Source organism: Thamnophis sirtalis, unplaced genomic scaffold (assembly GCF_051295495.1).
Source record: "Thamnophis sirtalis isolate CommonGarterSnake01/CBP01778 unplaced genomic scaffold, rThaSir2_p1.2 scaffold_4, whole genome shotgun sequence".
NCBI lineage: Eukaryota > Metazoa > Chordata > Lepidosauria > Squamata > Natricidae > Thamnophis > Thamnophis sirtalis.
This window is the reverse complement of record NW_028261384.1, coordinates 31,222,647-31,245,204: the sequence shown is the minus strand read 5'-3', so window position 1 is coordinate 31,245,204 and position 22,558 is coordinate 31,222,647. Positions and strand designations below refer to the sequence as shown.

The 22,558-nt window shown below is 37.5% G+C and overlaps 1 protein-coding gene across 1 annotated transcript; it reads left to right on the top strand.

The window, feature by feature from the left end:
- The first annotated feature begins 3,418 nt into the window (after positions 1-3,418).
- BET1 (Bet1 golgi vesicular membrane trafficking protein) lies at positions 3,419-21,989 on the top strand. The gene is made up of 4 exons (XM_014061303.2): positions 3,419-3,618; positions 14,339-14,454; positions 18,147-18,203; positions 21,429-21,989. The coding sequence occupies exons 1-4, from the start codon at positions 3,600-3,602 to the stop codon at positions 21,582-21,584; spliced, it is 348 nt and encodes a 115-aa protein (XP_013916778.1). The 5' UTR covers positions 3,419-3,599; the 3' UTR covers positions 21,585-21,989.
- The last annotated feature ends 569 nt before the right edge of the window (positions 21,990-22,558 follow it).

Genomic DNA, 22,558 nt, shown 5'->3' with positions numbered 1-22,558 from the left:
CCTGTACCTATTGTACAGCACTTACTACATTCTCTCGACCCAGGAAAAATCCAAACCATTGTGACGCACAGGGTTGCATTCAAATGCCACCGCCTGCAATTTGGTTTTAGTATCGCCCCTGGACTGTTCCAAAGCATCATGGAATGACTTTTGCAGGGAATTCCAGGAGTTGTCCCCTATTTCGATGACATCTTGGTATTGGCTGCAAATGAGGCGCAACTTTTAAAATGTGTACAAACAGTTTTAGTCAGAATTAGAGACAAGGGTCTCCACCTCAAAAAAGGTAAAAGTCAGATTGATGTATCAAAGGTCAAATTCCTAGGGTACCTGATTGATGGGTCTGGAATCCACCCGATCTCAGAAAAAATTAAAGTTATTAAGGACGCTCCCATACCTTGAAATCTGACTGAACTGCAGGAGTTCCTCGGGCTCCTTAATTTCTACAACATCTTTATCAAACAGAAAGCCACTGTTGCTGAACCTCCTAGCCAAGAATGCGAAATGGTCCTGGGGCAAAGCCGAGACCGCCACATTTGCCGCAGTAAAATGACTTGTATCAATGGATTCTTTCCTAGTACAATACAGCCAGACCCTGCCATTGGTGTTGACCTGTGACGCATCCCCTTTTGCTGTCGGCGCTGTCCTTAGCCACCACATGCCTAATGGAACTGAAGTCCCCATTGCATTTTACTCCAGGACATTGTCCGCCGTAGAGTGAAACTACAGCCAATTGGACCGCGAGGCTTTGACTGCAGTGGCCGGAGTAAAAAGGCTCCACAAATATCTCTATAGCCAGGATTTTGAACTGGTTACGGACCACAAGCCATTGTTGAGCTTACTGGCTGGGGATCGCCCCACCCCTGAATCATTATCCCCCCGCATGACCAGGTGGACTATTTCAGTGGCTGCCTACTCCTACCGCTTCATTCACCGACCCTCTTTAGAGCATGTGGATGCCTTGAGCCACTGCCCATTGCCCAAAGTCCTCGCCGACCCCACCCCAAGACGTTGGTCCTCCTCATTGACTGCTTGGAGACCAGACTTGTCTCATCTAGTGACGTTGCATGCCACACTGCAAAGGACCCCAAAATAAAGCAAATTTTGAACTGGGTGTGGAGGGGGTGGCCTAAGGGGCCTGTTGGGTCTGATTTCAAAATGTATTTTACCAAACGTGATGAACTGTCAGTCATTAACGGGTGTTTGCTGTGGGGGGTAATTATTCCCAACCAACTGTGCATTGCAGTACTAGAAGCATTACATATAGGGCATCCTGGGTGTTGGAATTCATTCCAGGTGTTTGTGTGCAGGGCAGTTTTGGCTGCCTGAAACACACATACACAGGGATGCAAAAACATTGCACCAGAAACATCTTTCTGGCCTAACGGTCAGGACTCACTATGCAGCCTCATGTAACAATGAAATATGTGAACCAGCTATTCCCACACATGCCCTTTCTCCCCCCTATGCTGTGCTGTAACTTTCTATTCCCCCTCTCCCCCTCCCAATGCCATGCAGCTTGTAACTTTCTATTCCCCCTTTGCCCACCCTTTGTCATGATGTGGTTTTCTATTGGTTTATTTGTAGAATGCTGTGATTTTTCATTAGTTTACTTGTACCATGTGTGATTATATATGCCTTTTGATACGCTCCTTTTTTATGACGCTGTAACTAACTTTTTCTAATAAAAGAGCCCTTCGAAGTTCATTCGAAGCTTTTGCTCATCCCGAGGAATTTTGTCTGGTGTTTTCCTTTTAATTAGGCAAGGACACATGAGCAGCCCTCCAGTGTGGCGACAACGCCGCACCTGGGATCATCAGGGTGAAGGCGCTGGCAAGCAGTTACATTTGGTGGACAGGGAGATCGAAGAATGGGTGGTCACATGCACACCCTGTCAGGTGTCCAGACCAACTCTTCCAGAGGCACCCACTAGGGAGTGGGAGCGACCACAAGCACCATGGTCCAGGGTGCACATGGACTTTGCTGGACCAGTTCATGGCCAAACATTCTTCATAGTTGTGGACGCTTACTCAAAATGGTTAGTAGTAGTCCTGATGACTTCCACTACAGTGGAATCGGTTATCAAGGTTCTACGGAGACTCTTTCCACGTACGGCCTGCCCGATGTCCCACCTACCTGAATGACTACATCACCAATTGGATTGCTCCATCCTAGAGGGGAGGGGTGTTAGATATTCCCCCTGCTCCACTGGCAGAGGTTTCCACAAAGGTCCTCTGTTCCAGCGGGAACAGAAGTTTAATCCCATTGGTCAAAAAGTCTGATAGAACCCTTTAAAAAGGGATGCTGCCAGAGCCTTCCTCAGTCGGATGTTTACTTGACTTGCAATAAAGACCTGTTGTTACTGGAGCCTTTGTGTGCCTTCTTTTACCTGATATAACAGCATTCCTAAGAGGTCTGTAAGAAGGCATGCATAAGTGCACGAGCGTGCCTACTGTCCCTGTCCTGATGTTCCTTTTTATTTGTATCCATTTCATGTGTTCAAAATCATGTTTATACTTATATATATTATCTGATACATGCTTCACAAAGTAAATTAATCAGTAAGTAAGTAAGTGACTTTTTCCAGTGCCATTGTAACTTTGAACAGTCATTAAATGACTATCTGTATATGTTTTCATCTCCTTATAGGACGTTGAATGAAATAAAAGACAAAGAAGACACAGAATATTACTTGACATGGAATAGATTTTATGAGTGGTTAGAGATAAGAGATAGAAATTAGACGAAGAAAGATTACTGCTAGATATGAATTAAATATAAAGATGGTTTATAATGATAAATATGCCGAAATAATTAACAGAATTATGAATAAGCTAAGATAAAGAGAAATTGAACCAAAACTATTCTGTTATATTATTACTGTTACCAGTATATGTGTTAATATTTCATTTTGTTCCCTCCTTGTTTTTCTTTTGCAAATGATAATACACTGACAATACACTGAATTTAAAATGTTTATGATTTTTTTTTTTAAAGGACCTTGAACGAAAGAGAGAACTGCAGTATCCGCCGCTTTTGTCAGCTTTGTCGCCTATTTGGGTTTCTTGCTCGGCTCAAAGATGCTGCTGACACTTAAAGGGGCACTTTCAGCCTGGTTTCGCTCAGGCTTCTCAACCTGAAAAGCCGCAGAAGAAAGGAAACAAAATGTTGCTTCCCTCTTGATGTCCGCCTTTATCTGATTGTTCACTTTCTCTTCTTCCACATATAAAAGCGACAGTGATGGTCCTCGTTGTTTTTTTTAAAGTATTTATGATTCTAGACTTCGTCACCCAACTTCACAACCAGCCTTCGACGCGCTGAAGTAACCAGGCAGGCTTTTAAAACTACATTATCCAGAGTACTATGGGGAACTACGTTACCCAGAAGGCCTCGCGAGGGAAAAAAATAATAATAGCGAAACTACAATTCCCGGAAGGCTGTTCGGGAACTTAACGCTGTCGTGGCGTTTCGGGGTTTCAGTGGGAATGCCTGAAAGTGTTCCCCGTTTCCTCCTTGCTGCTGATTGTGTGAACGGCGCTTTTCCGTGGTGCCCGTGAGTTTCAGGGGAAGGACTTATCTCGCCCCTCCTGTGACGAATAAGGATGAGGAGGGCTGGGCTTGGTAAGTGGGGATCAATCACGAGAAGTTTAGTGTGGGGAGCTTCTCCCTGCGGAGGAAACCCGCGTTCAGGGGCGCAAAGCGCCTTTGCCTTGCAAAATTCAGTCCCGGCCCTCATCTTCGGGAAAGCCCCCCTCCCTCCCTTGAATCTTCCAGCCTTCCTCTTATTCATTAAACAGAGGCCTGGTGATATCCTTCTTCCTACAGTTGTCTTTAGGTCTTTTCCTTGCCAATGGGGATTTAAACTTAATGTGCCTGAAAGTTCAAAACATTCATTTGCAGGTGTAGATAGAGATAGATATTTATCTGTGGGATAGTTGTCCCCTACCAGGAGTTACGCCACATAGTTGGATATTACAACAGATGTCAGAGATGCAGAGAGCAAGTGAGGTGTAAGAGGGACTGGCATTAGGGGCATCCTATAGGTTAGAGTTAGAGTTAGAGTTAGAGTTTTATTGATTTGTATGCCGCCCACTCCCGAAGGACTCCGTGTGGCTTACAATAAAACAAGGGAGGGGGGATAATACACAAACAACATATTAAAATATACAACAGTCACAATTTCTGAGGGGCTGGATATTTCAAGGTTAGGCTTAGACTAAAGGTCCTTGGGTGATTTTTATTTATTTATTTATTTATTTAGTTTGTAAAACATGTATGAGATAATAGGTAGAAGTATAAACATGGACATGAACATGAACACATGAAATGGGTATGAATAAATGGGGACAGTAGGCACGCTGGTATGCTTATGCACGCCCCATTACAAACTTCTTGGGAATAGGATGAGTCCACGGTAGAAAGTTTAAGGTTAAAGTTGAGGTATTGATCACCCTGTTGCTGAAGTCATATTTTCTGCAATTGAATTTGGAGCAATTTATCTTGAGTTTGTATGTATTGCTTGCCCATGTATTATTGTGGTTGAAGCTGAAGTAGTCATTGACAGGTAGGACATTGTAGTAGACAATGTTGTGTACTACGCTTAGATCAGACCATAGGCGGAATAGTTCTAGGTTGTCCAAGCCCAAAATTTCAAGCCTGGTGGCATAAGATATTCTACTGTGAGCAGAGGAGTGAATTACTCTTCTTGTGAAATAATTCTGGACTCCCTCAATTGTATTATATACAGTGTGGATTCCAGGCAGACGAGCTGTATTCGGGAATTGATCTAGCAAAAGGTATATCTGTAAAGATATACCATTTTGGGCCACATACACTCAGCTCAGTCTGCTCTGCTGGGCTGTAGTTGGGGAAAAAAATAAAAGGAACTTTATGCTCACCGTTTAATGGCCTTCTATCAAAAGTCGGGATATAAATCTAGCAAATAAGAGCCAGAAAGACGGCTGTGAAAAATATCTACAGATCCCTTGCATCCTGGACATAAAGTGTTTCAACTTCTACTCTCAAATTGATATTATTGGGCATTGCAGGCCTGAACAACTAGACACAATGACAATTTTCCCCCCATGCCATCATTCTGCTAAACAACTAATTCCCACAACACTGTCAAACTATCCAGAAAGGCAGTATTACCATCGTTATTCTCATCTTCCCTATTACCTATCTCCTTCTTATGACTATAATTTTGTTGCTTGTATCCAATTTATTTATTAACTTAGTATCCTAGTATGATTTATGTTGATTGCTTATTTAGTATCCGTGACTATCATCAAGTATTGTATCTAATGTTTTATGATGAATGTATTTTTTACAATGACAATGATATATCACTATTGTTGTATGTACACTGAGAGCTTATGCACCGGAGACAAATTCCTTGTGTCTAATCACACTTGGCTAATCAAGAATTCTAATTCTAATAAATACGAGTGGATTATCAGGTATACTGGTTCAGTCATGTTATTATAATTGGATGGACACATATCTCAGATTTTCAAAGGCCAGCCACCTTGAGACTCAGGGTGTATTTTTGGGGTGCTTTCATCATGTATCTGCAGAAATAATTGCATTACTGAATAAAGTTGAAGCCAACTGTAGACTATGATGAGGGTGATAAAACAAGTTATCTGTAACTTGCTTGTTCTGTATATCTTCACACATATGGTACAAAGACATCTATCAGTCTCTTTCCCAGATTATGTGGGAGGAGATTTATAGAGGGATGGGCTGATAAGATTAGACATAACTGAAAAATTGTATTAGGAGGTCAAAGACTGCATGAATAATGAAAACATAGGGCAGCAATGAATATTATGGTATTAATATTGAGCTCCTGTGGATGTTTAATATTCAGTCCAGTTTTCACTGTGTTAATGAGAATGAAAAATGACATTAACTTTTAAAAGAGGTATGTAACCCTGCCATCAAAAGCTCCCGTTCTCTGGCCTATGACATCTTGGAATAACTTAATTTTAACAGAAATATTTTATTGAATGCTAATTGTAGACCTAAGACTAGAAATATCATCTACTATGACAAAGTTAACACCATACATTATGCAGATACTTTTCAAATTTTAAGCAGCTTTCAAGAAATTCCTAGAAATCTGGTATATTCTGAAGCATTTGGTCCCTGGAAAATAATGAGAAATTTAATATATAAATTAATTTTCCACAAAGTAATTCAGTGGCATTCTATTAGAGTGCATTCTGCATAATAATAGTTTACTTTCTCCTATTTGTGAATACTTTTTGCCTGTTGTCAAAAAAGTTTTCTATTTTTCTAGGGAAAAGCTGTGTCTCATTTAATCAGCTAACTCTGCAGATATATGTGCATTTTGACTCATTAATAGCCTTACCATATTTTAATGTTTTACATAGAAAACTTGGAGAAAATAGAGAACGGTAGTGTATGCCACTTTTCTTTTTAAAATTCAGAAGTGCTTGACACTCTCCAACCCCAAACCAAATTCTGAGCAATTTATTCACATCTTATGGATTGAATGAACAATAAAATCCATCAGGTCCAGTCATCATCAATTATATGTGTAAAAATAATAATATAGATTTCAAGAATTCATGTGAGGCTGGAAGGACATTAAATTAGATGTTATGGCAATATTCCATGAGTAGACTTGTTCCATGACACACTATTCTGGTTCTAAAGATAGGATTTCTGAAATGATTATAATGTGTGCATGGAAGGGAAGTCTCAAACTGAAAAAAAGTTAATTATCTATGCTCTAATTTATTACCAGCTGTATAAGTGATATTCACCGATTTGAAGACTATTCAGAAACTGACACAGTCTTACCTTTTTAAGCTGAGCTAAGTAATAATTTATTGGCTGGGTATCTGAAATTTTAAGAAAAAGTGTAAAGGCTGTAGAAAGTTAGCACTCACCCCCCCTCCTAGAAGAATGAAATATTTTAAGGAATATTTTAAAAAGCAGAATATTATATTTTCCTAAATGAGAGTGAAGAAACATGATTTTCTTAAAAGACAGAAAGCAGATTCAATCTCCTTCTCCCCAGCAGATTTTTGTGTCCATTGAGAAAGATAGGCCAGCCTATCTACAAAACAAAAGACCTTCAGCTCCAGGGTGAAGAGATTAAGACATGACTCACCATGACACATTAGGATTAACCCACTAGCTGCAGAGCTCACTACATTGCACAGTCTCCTAAGGACATTGCACCAGAGTCCAAACTTCAGCCAAACTTCCCAGACAACCTACTAAGCTAGCTATGACCCCTACAACAGCCAATAGAATACATGTTCTTGTACAGGAGCAGAAAGTGTAAATACAAAGCCCAAGAGAAATTATAAATACTCCCCACCCCAAACTCCATTTTGTCAGCTGCTCAGAACTACAAACCCATTTGATTCTGCTTCATCATTAAACCATTTTACCAATCAGCCTCCATGTTTCCAGTGGTCTTTCTCCCGGCTTGGAACTGAAGCAGATGAATATTTCTCCCAACGAGGCAAATGTATCATATGCTACCAGTAGTAATTTAAACAATAGATATTCAAATAATCTCACTTTGGAAAGGTGTAACCTGTTTCACAAGCTTGCTGCATTTTACAGTAGCCACATCCCTCCAATGATAATATATATCAGCACCATATGTGTCTATCCTAAAGCATGCCCTTTAGGATAGACTTGCTTAGGTATGTGGCTTCCCAAGTTTTGTGGAGAGCCTCCAATTCCATCCTCATTGCTGTTGCATCATTAATTTATTAATGCTGCAAGTTATTAGAAAAAGCACCTGAATGGCATTCATTAGTTGCAGTCAATAAAACCAAAATTAGTTTTTTCCCTTCTCCAATAAACCTGCCAGAGTGCTTTTCATAGATTATGAATAAAATGTTGCACATCTTTATTTAGGAAAATGAAATCCCATTGACAATGGTTTGTCTCCTGACCTGTTTAAGCTTCATTTGCCTCCAGTCTCTCCATTAGTGTTCTACATTTCAAGACTGGTTCCACTGCTTTGTCTATATGATGAAAAGGTGGAGTTGAACAAAGTTTCATTAGTGCTTACTTTATAGCACTTCTCACCAAATTTTCTTGAAGAAAAGGGTAATGGCTTTTCTCCCATGGTAGTGTCGTAAATGGATTTCTGAAGAATCTTAAAGTGCATCATTAAGTAAAAATGATGAATGGGATTCTGGGAAAATCTAGCTGTATTTCTATGTTGCGTCAGTTACGAAATAGACATCTGGAATTGCAAGAAACATTTCCAGATTATGATGTGTAACTTTTGAATTCTGTCCATATAAATGGTCACTGTACAACTTTTAGATATCCAAGACATGTGTAAACATAGTTTCATCATTGCTCTATTATTCTAACTATTTGGAAGTGGAGCTCCTGGCCTCCCATGAAAATTATAAATCCATTTTCCTACTCAAGACATTAACACTCAATGTCAGAGTTCCAAATAACATGGAAAATTAAATCAGAATCTAAGACAAAGTATTGTTCAAAGTTCCAATTTATTAAGAGAATCATGTTGGCACATCTGGGAAAACTCGAATCTGAAAGCTTCCTGGTTTCCCCCACCCAGTTGAAAGTTCAGGATCCTGCCCCCACAAGTCCATCACATGGCCCAACCTTCTACTGCCATGTTGACAGTACCACCAATCCAGTTCTGGTTAGGGGCAGAGGTATAGAGACAAAGAATGACCTTGGTTTCTAGAAAGGAATTTTATTTTGACATCACATTCTACTCCTTACTATTCCCCCTCCCAATTCCCCACTAATGAAACAGCATAGTAGAATAGAATATTAGTATGGCAGGCCAAAGATCCCAAAAGGAACTGGCTACAGGCCAGACACTCAGTTTATATGCCATGTTTTTAATAAAATAATTTGTAATTGGTTGATTTTTTTAGGTAATCAGCATATGTGACTCTTACCTGACAACCCCCCCCCCTCCCAATCTTCTTTTTCTTGTCTAACCACTACTTTTTCATCTGCCAGATTTATCATGCATTTGGACTGTTGAGTAAGAGGGATGTATGTATTAATTATGTGTAGATGAGATGCTATATGCATGCATGTATTTGAACATAATCATTTAAATTGCCCCACTCTTGTGCAACACATTCTACAGGGCCTGAAATTGGCCCCATATCTAATAGAAGTTGCATATCTTGCAAATAGTTTGTAATTCATTTTATCATTTTATAGATATATGTTTTTATATTTTTTAAGCAGTCAAAACCTTATGTTGTAGTTTCAGAGAAACTAGAGATTAGAGATTATAGTCATGACCTAGTGATGTTGATAGGACCCTGGCTGCAAATTTTCTATATCTACTTTAAACTTAAGAGATATTTTTGAATATATACCGTATGTATATATTTCTAATTTATTAAAATTAACTCTATATTAATAGATTTTAGCAAGTGCCCTGGCCTGTTTTCTAATTATAGCCCAGTTGTTAAAATTTACATCCCTGTTAATGATGGAAAAGCTTAATTCTGTTTGTGAAATTAGTATGCTTGTAAAATCATTATGTTTTTCAAAGAAGAAACAATGGGTCACAAATATAAGGAACATTTGAAATGATTTGGTTGCAACAAAATATAACCTTTATTTCTAATACTTAAATTATATTTTTAATTCAAAAAGTTACCATATTTTTCAGAGTATAAGATGCACTGGAGTATAAGACGCACCAAGGTTTTGAAGAGGATTTTTTTAAAAAAAAGTAGGTATGTAGATAGAGGGAGAGAGAGGGAGAGAAAGAGAGAAAAATACAGTAGGTAGGGGGGGAGAGAGATAGAGAGAGAGAGTGAGTAGGTAGGTAGGTAGGTAGATAAAGGGATAGAGAGAGAGAAATAGAGATAGAGAGATAGAGAAATACAGTAGATAGGTAGGGAGAGAGAGACTGTGTGTAGGTAGGTAGGTAGGTAGAGGGACAGAGAGAGAGAGAAAGAGAAATAGAGAGGGAGAGAGAAATACAGTAGATAGGTAGGGAGAGAGAGAAAGAGAGAGTAGGTAGGTAAGTAGGTAGACAGAGCGGGGAGAGAGAAAAATACAGTAGATAGGTAGGGGGTGAGAGTAGGTAGGTAGATAGATGTTTCCAGGTGTATTTATCCATGTACTGGAGAAGGAAATAACTGACAATCTGCAGCACCTAAGACTTTGTTTCTGCTGGCATAGCACTTGATCAATGTAATTCTCATCAATCAGTTAAAGAGCTTTCCGAAAGGAGAAAAAAAAGTTTTTGCATTTTTTGCAAAAACGGGCTCATTTTTTTAAAAGGCATGAATAGCCTTGGAGGGGCTTGCAGAGTGGGGCAAAAATGAGCAAAAAATGGCCGATTTTTCATGAAAACAGGCCCATTTTTTGTCAATTTTTTTTGCATGCGTAGCCTTATAGAGGCTTATAGAGTGCTGCTGGGGGTTGGTGAGGCAAAAAACTGACCCATTTTTTGCTCATTTCTGCCCTCCCCGGTGCCCAGAAGCTCTCTGAAAGCCTCCATTAGGGTATGCACGACCATTTTGGTGAAGGGCAGGATTTGAGGAGACAAAAAATGCTGTATTCGATGTATAAGAGACAGCCAGATTTTTAGCCCCTTTTTTGAAGAAAAAAGGTGCATCTTATACTCTGAAAAATACGGTAAGTATTTTGTTTCTAAATGAGCTAGCCATATTAGTTTGGAGGATGGCGTGGTTGAAGAAAAGTTTTGTAGCCTTTTAAAAACTTAACAGATTTATATCCACAGGTTTTTGTGGATCATGCCCACGTAATCAAAGTGGCATTTAATAGTGTATTGTAGCACCTTAAAAACTATAGAAAAAAATTATTAAAACTTTGTGAGTTGTTCTCTAAAATAAATTTAATGACAAATGACTTATTTTGTGTGTGTGTGTCTCTGTGTGTGTAAATAAATAAATTATTAAATAGTATATTTCTTAGGCTATCACTAAATGGCAGCAAATTATTATTTCACGGCAATCATCCAAATGTAGTATAGACCTAATACGTAGGGTATTTTTTTTAACCAAATTTGCTACATAAATTTTTGCGATGTTGCGATAGCTGAGCAATTAAGATGGCAGCCTGGGTTTGAGATCTTAGCATCACATAATAGGTTGAGTGCCTGTCTGTCCTTCCTTGTAGCATCTGTCAACCTAGCAGTTTGAAAGCATGCATATGTGAGTAGATAAATAGGTACCATTTTGGTGGGAAGATAACAGTGCTCTGTGATTTCATACTGGACACATAATGATGGGAATGTCTTCAAACAACTCTGGCTTAATGACCCTTGAAATGGAGATTAGCATTGCCCCTTAGAGTTGGCAACAACTAATGGAGTAAAATCCTCAGGGACTCCTTTATCTTACCTTTTACCTTAGAATGTATTTTAATTGAATTGTATTTTAAAACATTACAAGAGTGTATGTAAAAATAAAAAACTACACAAGGCTAATTTTAAAAAGCAAAGAAAAAAATATCAGGAAAAGCAATTCACTAAAAGGAACCAAAAATAATATTTAAAAAGTAACTGGGAGGAGAAAGGATAAAAATTAAATACCGTATTTTTCAGAATATAACATGTACCAGAGTATAAGACACACCAAGATTTTGAAGAGGTACATTTAAAAAAAAAAGTTTTTGCACTCTGCAGACCTCACAAACCCTCTGCATGCCTCATTTTTTGTGAAAAATGGGGCATGCAGAGTTTGAGAGGCCTGCAAAGTGCTGCTGGGAGGTGGGAAGGCAAAAATGAGCAAAAAATGGCCCATTTTTTGTGAAAATGGGCCTTTTTTTGCCAAAAATACATAGCCTTTAGGAGGTTTGTAGAGTGTTCCTGGGGGCTGGAGGGGCAAAAATGGGTCATTCCAGCCCCCAGGAGCACTTTGCAAACCTCCCAAACTCTCTGCATGTCCATTTTTGTAAAGGGGTGGGGTTTTGGGAGGCAAAAATTGTTGTATTCTGTGTATAAGACGCACCCAGATTTTCATCCTCTTTTTGGGGTGGGGGAAGGTGTGTATTATAGTCTGAAAAATACGGTAGTAAAATGCAAAATGCAAATTGTAAAATTTTCCACAAACATCAATGCTTAGAAAACAATTTCAAATCTTAATTTTGCATTTATACAAATAATTGCAAATGTAATTTTTCAACAGTAAATTAAATTTAGGCCTCTATTGTCCAATCCTACATATATGTGGAAACAAACCAATTCAAAGGAAAAAGCTAGCACCTTATTTAAATGAATTATTAGTATCTGGATCATAATTTTTTATTCAAGAATAAAAAGTCACTTTCTTTGCAACAGTCCAAGCAAAATATATTGAAATTTCTTGAGCAGTTCAAGTTTTTTTTGAATATAATCTAACATTATTTTAGCTCATAGCTATCTTTCAAGAATATGCTTTACTTTACTATTGATAGTATGACAGTTGCTTCCAAAAGTGCCTTTAATACTGGATTTTAAATTGATGTTTTATTAAAAGTGCATCATAAAATCAAAGACTTAAATTAGTCAGCAATTGCTCTAAATTATACTTAGAGTGTGTTTTGTTTGGCTTCTGTATTCCCTATATAAATAATTGTCATATTGTACTGTACAGGTAATCCTCTTTTAGCAATTAGACAGTGATGTCTGATGGAGATGAAAAAGTAACTCTGACCATTTACAACTGTTGCTGCAACAGAAGGAAAGCTAAAATAAAATCGTAAGCATAGTCATGGTTACATGTTTTATCACTTAGTGATTACTTAGTAACTGAGTTGCAGTTGCTAAATGAGGACAATCTGTAATGCTTTGACTCCTGTAGCTTTCTATGTATGTCACTTCAAGATTATTTTTAACCAGGAAGTGGCATACATGTTTTAAATAAATGAAATAATTAGTTACCCAACTGAGTAAGTGTGAATATTTATACTTAGAGGCAGCTTCAGCTGAACCTGACTTTAAACAACTTACATTCCCGTTTACAAGAAAAAGATTTAAACAGTACAATATAATATTACGTCATCAACCCACACTAAGTACAAGCTAAAAGTCCCTGTAACGTTAACTTATTAGAAGAGACATTCAATTATTTCAGCAAGAAGCCTTTTTCAATAGCCGCATCTTAATGGTTCTTCCTAAGCACCCGAAGAATGGATGTTAGCCTCCATTAATTTTATAACCATTAGATTTAAATTTAAATTCAGTTAAATTTAATTATTTTCTTGGTTTTACTCTTGAATTTTTCTTTATAAAAATTGCAAAGAGGCAGAGAGCCAGTTTAATCTTGTGGTTAAGGTGAATATGTCTAGAAATCAGGAGACAACGAATCTTAGTCTCACTTTAGGTGTGAAAGACAGCTGTTTGAGTTTGGGCCAGTCACTCTTTCTCAGCCACTTCTCAGCATTGTTGTGGGAAATATAGCAAGAGGAAGATACGTTTGACCCCCTTCAGTTACTTATAAAAATAATACAGGTAGTGCTTGGATTATGATCATAATTGGGACTAGCATCTTAGTCTCGATTGTGGACTAAAATGATGCAAAATATTATCATTGTATTCTAACCTAATCTCAGGATGTCCCAAAAATGATGGCACAGAGAAGACCCATCCATGTGGTTCCTAATGCGAAATAGGGGTCTAAAAGCAGCTCTCCCTTGCAAAATGTTATCACATAGTCAGATACCATTGGGAGCAGGTGATCCAAAATTACCCAATTATAAAGTTTTTTAATTGGTAGACTTAAAGACTAACTGCCTATTCTTATTGAAGAAAAAGGCAAGGAACAATTTCTAAGGGACAATTGCTAAGTTTTAAAGAGTAGAACCTAATACTTAGGGAAGATGATGTATTTGATTTTGTATTGGCATGAAGTGCAAGGAGAAAGAAAATAACAGATCCAATTGAATAGATGATCCAGATATGTACACCCCACTCAGAAAATCAAAGAAGGGGGAAGAGAGATAGACTTTAATGTATTTTCTTTAGAAAACTGTAAACAGGACATGGAAACTTTCGATACTCCAGTTCAGTTATTTTTTTAAGACGATGGATTTGGATACTGAATTTTCTTTGAAACCCATTGGATTGGACTGCAGACTGAAAGACTCTGAGAGTAACATGAATTAATCACATTTGTATGTCTTCCTTCTTCCTTTATTTATTTCTTTGACCCTGTTCAATTTTAGATTATGAAAAGTTTAGGTTGTTCCTATTATGACCTTACTTGCTTGTTCTTTTAAAACAGAGGATGATTTAATAAAACTAAACTGTTCTTCCCCTCCAGAATCTATATTTTCCCATCTGAATTTCTGGTGCTTTGATTGTTTCCCCCCCCCCCCCCAGGTGAAGGAGCTGCTGGCAGCAATTATGGTTATACCAATAGCGGCTATAGTGTATATGAGGAAGAAAATGAAAAGTTAACAGAAAGTTTGCGTTCAAAAGTCACCACCATAAAATCTGTAAGTATGTCATTATACCAGCATCATTCAAATTGATTGGAGTACATAATGGTTGGATTATCCATGTATAGCAACAGTTTAATTGAATTGAGGCATAATGTTGCCCATCAAAGAGCCTGGTACATTTGTTCATAGAATAGATTCTACCTATAATTGGATTTGAGTTTCAGTTGCCCTTTTTGGCTAATCAATATATTAGTTACAAGCTGGAACAGGCAGTAGGTTTTCTTGTTTGGCACTGTGACTAAGAATTGTGTTTCTAAGGGAGTGATAAATCAGCAAAGATTAGTAAGTCAGTCTACTTATAAGCCACAAAGTTAAATTGTTCTGTTAAATAAATAATTATAACTGAAAATCAAACCAAACCAGCCCAGTTGTCTAGTCTGGATCCTATAAGCAAAGCTGGCAATTTGCACATCCTCATTTGCCAGTTCATTTGCTATGTCTTTATGGTTTAGGCCTCAGTGTGGCAAAAAAAAAGAGGGAGAGGGAGAGGGAGGGAGGGAGAGAGAGAGAGAAAGAAAGAGAGAGGGGGGGTATGCTTTCCTTCCTTCCAAGACGTTTTAGCATCAGTTTAATTTAAAGGGACAAGACAGATATTTTAAGCAGGAATAAGAATAAATCACTATCATCAGAGATAGCATATTTTTTCAGCTAATGGCCACATTTCAGTGCATGCAAGTGTATCGATTGTCTTAGAAAATAATGTAATCAGTCAGAAGTGTGTGGAGTCTTCTTGACTCTACCCTGCCCCCCCCCATGTATGTCTGTCTCTAGTCTACATGCAAAAAGCTAGAACATATTGCTTTTTCAAGATGTCTGAGCTGATACCTAGCAGAGAGATCTGTTAGTAGAGAGGTTTTGAAAACTGGCTACCCTGATTATATTTTTCCAATGGAAAGTTCATCATTGAAATGTGGAGTCCTTGGTGTTTATTGAGCTTGGTTGTTTATTTGCAGACATTTCATTACCTAACTAGGTAATGTTATCAATATGAAGATGAATGAGTGTGGGGTTTGCACCCTGGTTATATACAAAATCTTCTCCCTGGTTATATACAAAATTACCCTGCCTGTTATGGATGTCCTCTACTAGCCTCCTGTCTGTCAGCCACCATGTAGGACAGACAGGCTAAAGACTAGATCACATCCCTGAACATCAACCAGCCATCAGAAGACATAATGAAAACTCCTTAATCTCACCATTCAAAAGAGGCAATAAAAAAACTAAGAAGGAAACAAGATCAGAATGAATCCTTTCCAGCAATCAATACCTAAACAAGCAAGGAAAACAAATAGAAAATAATGCTCAAGGAACTATACCAAGAAGAAAAATCACAGTCCATCAATACAGCAGTATATGCTACTTATATACAGTAGCAGGGCAAGTTACTGTATATAAGCAGGGAGCAAATCCCATTAGCAGTGATGATGTTACTTAGTTGGGTAATGAAACATTTCAAAGCATACAACAAAGCTGAAAAGAATCAGACTCCATGTATTTATATTTTTTATTGATTCTGTCTTTATTCCATGATTTATGGTTGCATTCACTTGTGACATTACAAGACAGTTTGGAAATATTCTCTGGGGACAAATCCAAGTCCAAAAATCAGAAGACAATCTTCTCTTCTTATCTAGAGAAAGCCTTTAAAAAAGCCTAGATAAGAGTTGTCCTAGTCACATTATGTCTCACTTAGCGACCATAGGGATTCACTTAACCATGGGAAAAGCTGACATACGTTTGTTGCAGTCCTGTGATGTCTTGCTTATTGATGGAGTAACAATTAACAATTATAGTTAAGCAAGAACTAAGCAACCTGTAGTTTTTTTAATGCCTTTTTTAACAGCACAACCATTTAAAAAAATATATATATTTTGTGACCAGAAGTGTACACAGTGTTCAAACAGATTCATCTTGGATTTGTGTAAGAGAATTTTAATATTGGATATTTTATAATTCACTTCCTAATAATTCAAAGCATTATTTATTTATAATTTTTTTAAACAGCAGCCAAATTACATGAATGTTTTTTCTCAGCTACCTACCTTCACTCTGACATCGTTTTTCAGATGAATCCTGCAAGTTCATTTCCTACTAATTATTGTATTGTCTGATCTGATGACTTCATTACTGATCAAACTCAGAAAGATTTGGGGGGGAGGGGGAGAGAGCAGATTGTCACAAGATGGAAAATGCACAGCTGGAAAAACAATGGTAGCCCTGGAGGACTTCTTTATTTGTAAAGCATGAAATGACGGAGTTGATTATAATATCTTATAAGTAGTGTGTAGCTGGTTTAAACTACATGTTTCTTTACTGATTTGTTCCTGTTTAGTGTTTATATATCAGGATGGAGGGTGCTTTAAAAGGCATAATGGGGGTGATATGGTGAAGGCAACTAAGCCAAAATGTTTGATCTATTTTTAAAGAAATCAGGAAAAGATTCAATGCCAAATAGCAAATTAAATATGTATTTTTAAAATGAAACAAATTGAATCGCTAATGTTCAGGATTGTAGCTGATTTTAAAGTATATTATCGAGGGGCTGCAAAAATGGGGCTGAGCTATCAAATCTGCAGGCTCTCTGTCAATTCTATACTTTTAAGTATTGTCAACATTCTTCCCTGCTCTTAACTCTTTACTTATTTTAACACAGTGGGGGCAAACCTTTTCTGGACCCAAAGAACGCATGCATGCATGCATGCATGTGAATATGCACAACCCCCAAAAATGCAAATGTGCCCCTCGCACATGTGCCCCGCCCCTGCGCAGCAGTGACCCAAAGATCAGCTGGCTGTTGGGAGGCACATACATGTGTGGCAGAGATGAGCTGGGGCAACAAGATAGGGTGCTAAGTGCTACCTCTGGCTGATATATTAGAGTCTGTGAGATGAAAGCACTTGAAGGACTAAGACAGCAGTTCTCAACCTGTGGGTCGGGACCCCTTTGGGAGTCAAACGACCCTTTCACAGGGGTCACTTAAGACCATTGGAAAACCCATATTTTATTTTTGAAAAAATACAGAAAACATAAAATAATTTTATGGTTTGGGGTCACCACAACATGAGGAACTGTATTAAAGGGTCATGGCATTAGGAAGGTTGAGACCCACTGGACTAAGAAAATGTCTTTCCTTGAGCAGCCCAAAGGCTCACTTGATCTGAGTACCAAACCATGCGGAATTATTATCTTTCAAAGAATCTATAAGAAATAAATGAGATGTATATAGTAATCTAACTGCCCAAATTAGCTAGTATATTATTAATCATCATATGTAATTTCATCTGCCAAGTTGATCATTTTTGTTCAACATGACTGATCTGTAGTTCTGAAGTATGGGCTTTAAAATATTGGAACATATAAAAAGCTGAAAAAAAGAAACACATTATCTAAAGACTAAGCAGAAAAGAAATATGAATTATAACAGATTTAAAAGTTTACAACGTGGGCTTTGGAGAGCAGAGAAAACTGTAGCAATACCACCAGGTTTTTCCCTGCTACATAAGGGGAAAAAATAACAGAAGGGAGAGATTTCATATTTGAAAATGAATGAAATGACTGAAAAAATAATGCTATCTTACTTAATACTATTTCCTACTTTTTTAGGATCATCTGGAAAATGCCTTAAATAAGCTGTTATCTCACATATATATATTGTAATATACCATCTATGTCTTTTTTCCTCATAGCTTACCATTGAAATTGGAACAGAAGTTAAGCAACATAATAAATTACTAACTGATATGGTATGTATTTACCTAAGCAGTTTATTTTAGATTAGCATGGAACAGCTAAACACTAAACTTTCAGATATATTAATTTTGTTTTAAAATCACTAAAGTTAATTCTAACATACTAATTAATCCCTTTGGTCATGCTTAGATTACATCACTGAATTTACTAAAATAAGTGAATACAGGTAGTCTTTGACTTAACAACAGTTCATTTAATGACTGTTCAGTTATAGCAGCACTGAAAAATATGACTTCAGATCATTTTCTAAAGTTACAACTTTGTAGCTTCCCATGATCATGTGATCAAAATTCAGATGCTTAGCAACTAGTTCATACTTATGACTGTTGAGAGACCGCCTGCTGCCAATTACCTCCCAAAGACCCATTAGATCACACAGGGTTGGCCTCCTCCGGGTTCCGTCTACTAGCCAATGCCATCTGGCTACTACCTGGGGGAGGGCCTTCTCTGTGGCAGCGCCGGCCCTTTGGAACAAACTCCCTGCAGAGATTCTCACCTCTCTCCAGGCCTTCCGAAAAGCCGTTAAAACCTGGCTGTGTCGACAAGCCTGGGGTTGATGAGTTCCCTTCCCCTATCGATTGTGTGTCTGTTGGTTATTTTAAAGGCTTGTATTTGTAGTTCTTGTGTTTCCCTTCCCCTCTTGGGTTTGTGAGCCGCCCTGAGTCCCGTTGGGAATAGGGCGGCATATAAATAAAACGAAACCTGAGACCTGAAACCTGTTGCTTTGTCCCAATGTCATGTGATCTCCTTCTGTAACCTTTTGACAAGCAAAGTTAATGGGTAAGGCAGATTAAGCAGCTGGGTTACTAACTTGTCAACTGCAGTGATTCACTAAACAACTGTGGCAAAAAAAGGTCATAAAATGGGCAAAATTCACTTAAGCAATGTATCACTTAACAACAGGCATTTTAGGCTCAATTGTGGTTGTAGGTCAAGAACTACCTGTAATGATTTCGGTTTGTTATTTCAATAGGTTTCTTTTATATATAAGCTTAGATTATTTAGCCCTATACATAACATCAAAAGTGATATATTTTAAAATGTTATAGGTTCTGAGCATAGAGATGGGTGTCTATAGAAATCAAATAATAAATAAAATAAATGTTATAAAATTTTGCATTTTTCTACAGAATAGATTTTTATATAAATAATTGCAAAGTTATTTTTTTTCATAAAAATCCAGATTTTGCATATGGATTTTAAAATAAATGAGATTAGATTCATGGTAAATTTTCTAAAAAGGCAAAAATACCCACTATCACCATTTTGGGGAAGAGAAAGTAGACATTGAAGTATAATTATTTCTGCATAAGTGAAAACAGTTTAATTTTTTTAAACATTTTGCATAACTTTCACTATTTAAATTTAGTATTTTAAAATGAAACAAAGGAAAATACTGCTTGAACCTTAGAGAGAAAATGAGATATAAATTAAATATTTATATCTCATTTTCTCTCTAAGGTTCAAGCAGTATTTTCACAATTTAATAAACAACATTATACCAAAAAATCAATAAAAGGCCTAAATAAATCCAGTAAGGATTATGGCCAAGTGATAATTTGAACTCAGTACTCTGGTTAAAACTCTGACATAGCTTTCTGCATTATGGTTTTCACCTTACGACCGTAACAGAGCCCAGAATTTTCATTGCTAAGCAAGACAGTTAAAGTGAGTTATGCCCCATTTTATGTTTTTAAACCATAAAATGTTATACCAGTGAAGCAGACCACTGCTGTTGTAAGTGAATCATGCAATTGTTAAATTAATCTTGCTTCCCCCATTAATTTTGTTTGGCGGATGCTAGCTGGAAAGTTTACAAGTCATGATATTTTGATGAGCCTGTCATAAATGCAGCTGTCATAAATATATGCACGTTATCAGGTGCCCAAATTTTGATCATGTGACAATGGGGATGCTACAACAGTTGTGGGAAAACAGTCGTAAGTCACTTTTTTCAGTGCCATTGTAACTTCTAGTGGTCACTCAATGAATGGTTGTAGCTCAAGGACTACCTGTTCTGCTTGGATGCCTGAACGTATGTCTTCAGCAATACTCAAGATGATTTAGGTAATTCTGAAAGTTGGAAGTTCACACATCTGAAGAGAGCCCAAGTTGAGGAAAAAAATGTTCTAATGCATGGGAAGCTGGGGCTTGAATTCAGGGAGTTGAAGTCTTTCCATTGTAAAATACCAATAGCACTTAGACTTATATACCACTTCATTGTGCTTTACAGCCCTCTCTAAGTGGTTTACAGAGTCAGCATATTGCGCCCAACAATATGCTGAAAATATGCTGGGGCTTTGTTTTACTGACCTTGGAAGGATGGAAGGATGAGTCAACCTTCAGCCGGTCAGGATTGAACTGCTGGAGCAGGGGTGTCAAACTCAATTTCATTGAGGGCTTCATCAGGGTTGTGTTTGACTTTGGAGGGCTGGTGGGTGTGTGGCTGGGATAGGCGTGGCCAGGGTGGTTGTTTGACACAGGCTCAAGACGCGTTTTTTTCTCCTTTCCACAGTTCTTTACTATAACCATTTTCCTACCTCTTCTACTGGCAAACATTTATTATTAAATTATTATTCTTCATTCTCCACTAAACTTTTTATTTCTACATTTATACCCCATTGTTTAATAATAAATTGCTTTTCCAGCCAGAAAAGCTATTTATATTATTTTATTTTTATTATTCAACTAATAATAAAAATACAATAGCATAAATCACATGACAATACAATCTAACAGCAGAGGTTAATTTCCACGATAGTAAATAGAAATGGCTGTCAATTTTAGATTACTGACTGTAGGTTAAATGGACAGTATGTAAAATCTGGAATTAAACTCTACTATTAACATAGGATGTTGCTTGTTTTCTATCCAGACTAGGCACTTACTTGAGGCCACATAATTGTAATCCAGTACAATCCGTTTCTCTTGCAACACTTTGCTGGCCAAAAACGGTCCACCAGAGGCCTTGTGTGGCCTGTTTTTGGCCAGCAGAGTGCTGCAGGAGGCAGTGGAGGCCAAAAACAGGCAGCTGGGGGGAGGGGTGTCCTAACTACTGAGCCAACATGGCTCTCAATGTTGAAAAACATTGTATATAGTATACCTTGCTGATCCATGAGCAGAGAGAGTACAGCTAATTTAAAGATCTGTCTTTATGTATTAAAAGTTAATAGGTAATATACAAACAGTAAAATAATTCTACATGTTTTTAACAACAGGACAATGATTTTGATACAACAAGTGGATTCCTTGGTTCAACAATGGGCAGACTGAAAATCCTCTCCAGAGGAAGCCAGACAAAACTGTTATGCTACATGATGCTGTTCTCATTGTTTGTTTTTTTCGTGATTTATTGGTTTATTAAACTAAGGTGATGCAGATCTCCATTATGAGATTATTCAAACCATCTTGAAAGCTTTTTTGAGAAAATTGATAAATAATTTTTGTAACTGGATTTAGGATTAATGCATTTGAATTTCTTCTGTAATTCTAAAATGCTTATCAAGCCAGAATCTTTGCCATTTTTTAAATCCCTTATTTTATAGAGTTTCCTGAACTGAATTTACTAAGTTTACTAAGGATGAGTTCCATTACTGAAACAGACATTTTCCTATTCAGAAATTACTCTATATAATAGTTTCATTTTTTCCTAGTAATAAAAATAATTTAGTAATTTTGTATAAATTTATCGAACATTTTTAAAAGCCAAAATACTTCTTTTCAAAGCTAAGTCAATTGAAGGGCTATTGTTTTAGTAAAATATTTAATCATGTTCTAAATTTGGTTTGCAATTATTTACTTTAAACTATATAATATCCTTGAGATATACCATACTTTTGGAGTATAAGACGCACTTTTTCCACCCCAAAAATGGGTGCGTCTTTTACACCGAATACAGCATTTTTGGCCTTCCCAAACCCTATCCTGTACATCCCGTTTTTCACAAAAATGGAGATGCAGAAGTTTTGGGAGGCCTGCAAAGTGCTCCTGTGGGGCTGGGGAGGCACAAATGAGTGAAAACAGGAGTACTTTTGCCCTCCCAAGCCCCCAGGAGCATTCTATAGGCCTTCCAAACTCTCTGCAGGCCCTGTTTTTTGCAAAAAATGATTTGTTTTCTCAAAAAATGGGTCATTTTTGCCCTCCCCAGCCCCTAGGAGCACACTATAAGCATCCCAAACCCTCTGCACACAACATTTTTGTGAAAAACAGGACTGTTTCACAAAAAACAGGCCCATTTTTCGCCTCCAAAATCCCTGACACATCATGTTTTTGCCCTCCCTTGCCCCCATATGGGGCGTGCAGAGGGTTTGGGAGGTCTGCAGAGTGCTTCTGGGCTCCAGGGAGGCAA